The sequence below is a fragment of the Buceros rhinoceros genome, unplaced genomic scaffold (genome assembly GCF_000710305.1).
Source record: "Buceros rhinoceros silvestris isolate BGI_N320 unplaced genomic scaffold, ASM71030v1 scaffold41138, whole genome shotgun sequence".
NCBI classification, from domain to species: domain Eukaryota; kingdom Metazoa; phylum Chordata; class Aves; order Bucerotiformes; family Bucerotidae; genus Buceros; species Buceros rhinoceros.
This window is the reverse complement of record NW_010428148.1, coordinates 14,268-18,034: the sequence shown is the minus strand read 5'-3', so window position 1 is coordinate 18,034 and position 3,767 is coordinate 14,268. Positions and strand designations below refer to the sequence as shown.

Sequence of the window (3,767 nt, the reverse complement as noted above, 5' to 3'; positions counted from 1 at the left end):
GGCTTCAGATCGAATCCTGGTCGTAGGTAAGGGGCTACTAAATACAGCAGTGAACGTGTGTATGTGTGAGGTAAACGAAACAGTGACAGAACAGCCCTCAGGTACCAAACTGCAAGAGACACGTACAGAGCTCGTCGCAGCAGCAGAGCCGCTGCTCGCAGCGTTTCCCAGGAGAAGTTTCTCCCAGGGAGTCTTCGGCGCTAACTGGATGTCTCGCTGCTACCGTCACCTGCTTCTAATTAAGTTGCTCTCATCTACAGAAAGCAGAAGCAAGTGGATAAGTATTTACTGGGCTTGAGGCCACCTGACTATAATGAGAATTGTAATAAGAGTTTGTAGCCATCTTACTTCTTTCTGCTGTATCCCTCAAAACTGTTTAACTTTTTAAGAAACTTCTAAATTGGTTTTTTAGTAGCGTAGTTTTTTAGATGAAAAGTTTGGCATTCAGTAATATGTAACTAGTCTTTGCTAAGCTGAAGGAAGATGTTTTAAAAGAAACAATTTGCTTCAGATTGAGTTTTTGACCCACTGGTTCAGGTTCTCTAACCATGTGGTCTTTTCCTTTGCACATGCACTGCTATCACTAATAAGATGTTTTTCAATCTTGTTTATGTGAATCACAGTTTCTAAATTTATTAGTGGTGTAATAAACCAACCCTTTTCCTCCACCATGTATTCTATGCTATTTTTTTCATGCTTATAGGGAGGATGAGGAGAACTGAGACTGCAGTTATTGGATGATTTGGTTCTTTTTCCCTTTTTTTAAGTGAATTTCAGCCTCAGCTCACTGAGATCAAAAACCCTATAGTTCATCTTAATAATTCTCTGTTGTTTTGAAAAACCTCATTTCCAGTATGCACCCCACTGCGAGGATCCTGTGATGTGAAATCTTCAGATGCTCTGAAAAGTTCTCTGGCTTCTGAAACATGTGAACGGGTTAGGAAACAGAAGAGTAAGTAGTGTAAGAGTTGTGCAGAAAGCAATGGTGTAGTATCTCTGAATACTACAGCTTACGTGCTGTTGCTGCTCTGTCTTGTCTAGAAGCGGTTTTCTGTTATGGGGGTCGCAGCCTACCTTCAAGCTCGAGGGGGCAGCAGCCATACAAACATGTCTGAGGCCTTTGAAAACAGCTTTTTTACGTGACTTCTGAGGGGGACCTCAAATGATGTAACTATTTCATTAACCCTGGTTGTAGTGACATTTTTCGGGGGTTTTCAAATGCCCAACTGCAGTAAGAAAACAGCTGATATTGGATTGGGCAAGTGGATAGTCTAAACCTCAGGAGGCATTCTGTCTCTTGTGTGACAAATTAACCTTGTGTAGTTTGGTTAAATTTCCCTTGCTGAGTGCATGCTCACCCTCTTCCTTCACCATTCTTTTCTGCATCCTTTTGCAGATACTAATCTGAACAGCGAGAAGACTGTGCCTACCCCTGTAACTGGAAGGAGATTTGCATCTCTCGGGTTAACAGTAAGACTCTCCTGTGGTGTCGGTAGCACTGTTTAATCCCATCTAAATATCACTGACTGGTTAAATCATGTAGCCCCTTTATACAACTGCCGTTAACCTACCTGAGTAAACTATGAAATGTGTCACTGTGCCTGTATGCTTCAGTAACTTTAACTAAGAGGCCAAAATGAAATTGGGAATCACGTGATGATTACTTGGGACTACAGAGACGACTACTTGTCGTCTTTGGTGTTGATGTTGGGGGTTTTTTGCCTCTTGTTCAACATGCTTCTGCTTTCATATGGTGGTCGGGGCAGAGTAGGAACCCAGCGGCAAAAGAAACAAAGTGGGGCTGATACTGTGTGTGCAGGTTCTCAGTGGAATGTGTGAGGATGTGGATTTGAAGACGTATAGCTTGGGTTGAAAAATGGTAACCCTGACTTGGTAGTTTAGGTTACTAGTACTCATGACACAGGATGAAATTCTGCACACAAAGCTGTGGTGAAGACATTAAAATGTTTTGTTTTATGGAGTTTAGCGGATGCTAATGTCTCAAACTTTATTAATCTTGCTCACAGTGGTTATTTATGACCTGTCCATTCAGAGTAAAGCTTAGGTGAAAATACAGTGGTAAAGCCCATCCAACCCTGGTACTTATCTGCCCGAAGTATGGGAGAGACATGCTTGCTTTTTAATTTGTGTGTGTATCTTTAATAGTATTGTCTATATGGAGGCATCCACTCATATTTAACTGTGTTGATAAAACCAGTGTGCAGCTAGAAATCAGTTTAAATATTTCTGTTTTCAAAAGCCAGCTAATGGGACTCTGAAGCCTAAAAAAGATCTTATGCTCATGAAAGAGAAAAAGAAACAGAAGATACTGGAGAAGGAGGTATGAATATGTTATGTGAGTGCAGTCCTGGAATATGTTTCCCACATAACCATAATAAAAAATACGAGATGGTAAAATGAGGCTCTTTTGCATAGCAAAGCATAGAAGAAATATGTAAACAGCTCTGTGCAGAGCAGAGATTATCAAATGTTACGGTATGTGGAAATCTGAGTTTGTTACTGGAATTACATAAATTTTTACTGATTGCGAACAGCTATGCAGTCAGTTGTTTTTGTTTTAAGAGAACCAAGTGCTATATTCTTTACCCCCAAGATGTTCTGTTTGATCCAACAACTATTTGCTGGGAGTTTTGCTTAGTAACTGACATAACTTCAAGTATAAGAGCTCTTCCTTCTCAGTACACTTTTGTGTACTAATCGATGCCTTGAGTGTCTCAGATGTGACATGTTGTTTGCCTGTACTGTAGCCAAAGGGGAGGGTTGCGTTGCAAGTTGAAGCTAAGACTATTTTAACTTGAACGTGTACTTGTGTAGAAGCATAGAATAAGTCAGATGAAATGCCAATACTGCAAATCTGTGGTGTGTAACAGTAAGATTTGTGGTGGTTATTTTATTTCCTCTACATTGAATGAAAGTTAATGCATTTTGGATACATAGCCTCGCCAAGAAAACCACAGATGTAAGCTAATGATGTCATTTAAGAAGAATAATAGTAGGAAATAAAATACATCTGTTGTTTTAGATTCGTGCATTAGTGAGAGAGCGTGGGGAGCAGGACAGAAAACTTCAGGCTCTGGATGAGGATTTTGTTAAGATTGAAGCCAAGCTGAGTGCTGCGGTTCAGGAGAAAACATCTCTTTTGGCAAATGTTGCATGCCTAAAAAAACAGCTTCTGGAACTAACAAGAACTAATGAACTCCTAAAGTCAAAGGTATTTGGACAAATAAGCACATATTTGGTTTGCCTTAGCTATTATTAAGCTCCCTGGGCAAGAGGAGACATGCTGATCAGCCTCTGTTTTCATGTTCCCTGTGCCCTTTGATTGGCACAGGGACAGAGAACTTCTGGTTTGGGATCTTGTGAGCTTTGTCTGAAGCCAGAATGGGTCCTGCTAAGATCCAGCTCAAGGATGGGTAGAGATCATTGTTGGGGGGTAGGTGGGATTACATGGAGAGTGATTCGCCTGAAGGTGTTTTGCTTAGTGGTTTTGTGTTCATCTTTAAGAAGTTGTCTGAAGATGGTGTGCAGAAGAAAATGAGCAACTTATGCATGGAGTTAATGAAGCTCAGAAACAAGAGGGATGCTAAAGAAAAGGTATGACCGACTGGTTATGACCAATTACTGCACAGGGCAGTAATTCTGAGCTGTTCAGGAACTGACAGGGGCTCACCACAGAACTACAGATCATGGGTTGTTTCTGTCCTCAGTTCAGTAGTTTACTTTCTGCAGAGTGAAAATAGGGAAAG

General features: G+C 40.8%; 1 protein-coding gene across 1 annotated transcript in view; it reads left to right on the top strand.

Annotated features, from left to right (window-relative positions):
• Positions 1 to 853: 853 nt before the first annotated feature.
• Positions 854 to 3,767, top strand: part of HMMR (hyaluronan-mediated motility receptor (RHAMM)) — a gene marked incomplete at both ends in the record, with an annotated part of 12,302 nt that continues 9,388 nt past the window's right edge. Inside the window, 5 exon segments of the mRNA XM_010142169.1 lie at positions 854 to 961; positions 1,397 to 1,470; positions 2,261 to 2,341; positions 3,044 to 3,232; positions 3,529 to 3,615. Coding sequence (XP_010140471.1) covers positions 854 to 961; positions 1,397 to 1,470; positions 2,261 to 2,341; positions 3,044 to 3,232; positions 3,529 to 3,615 — 539 coding nt within the window.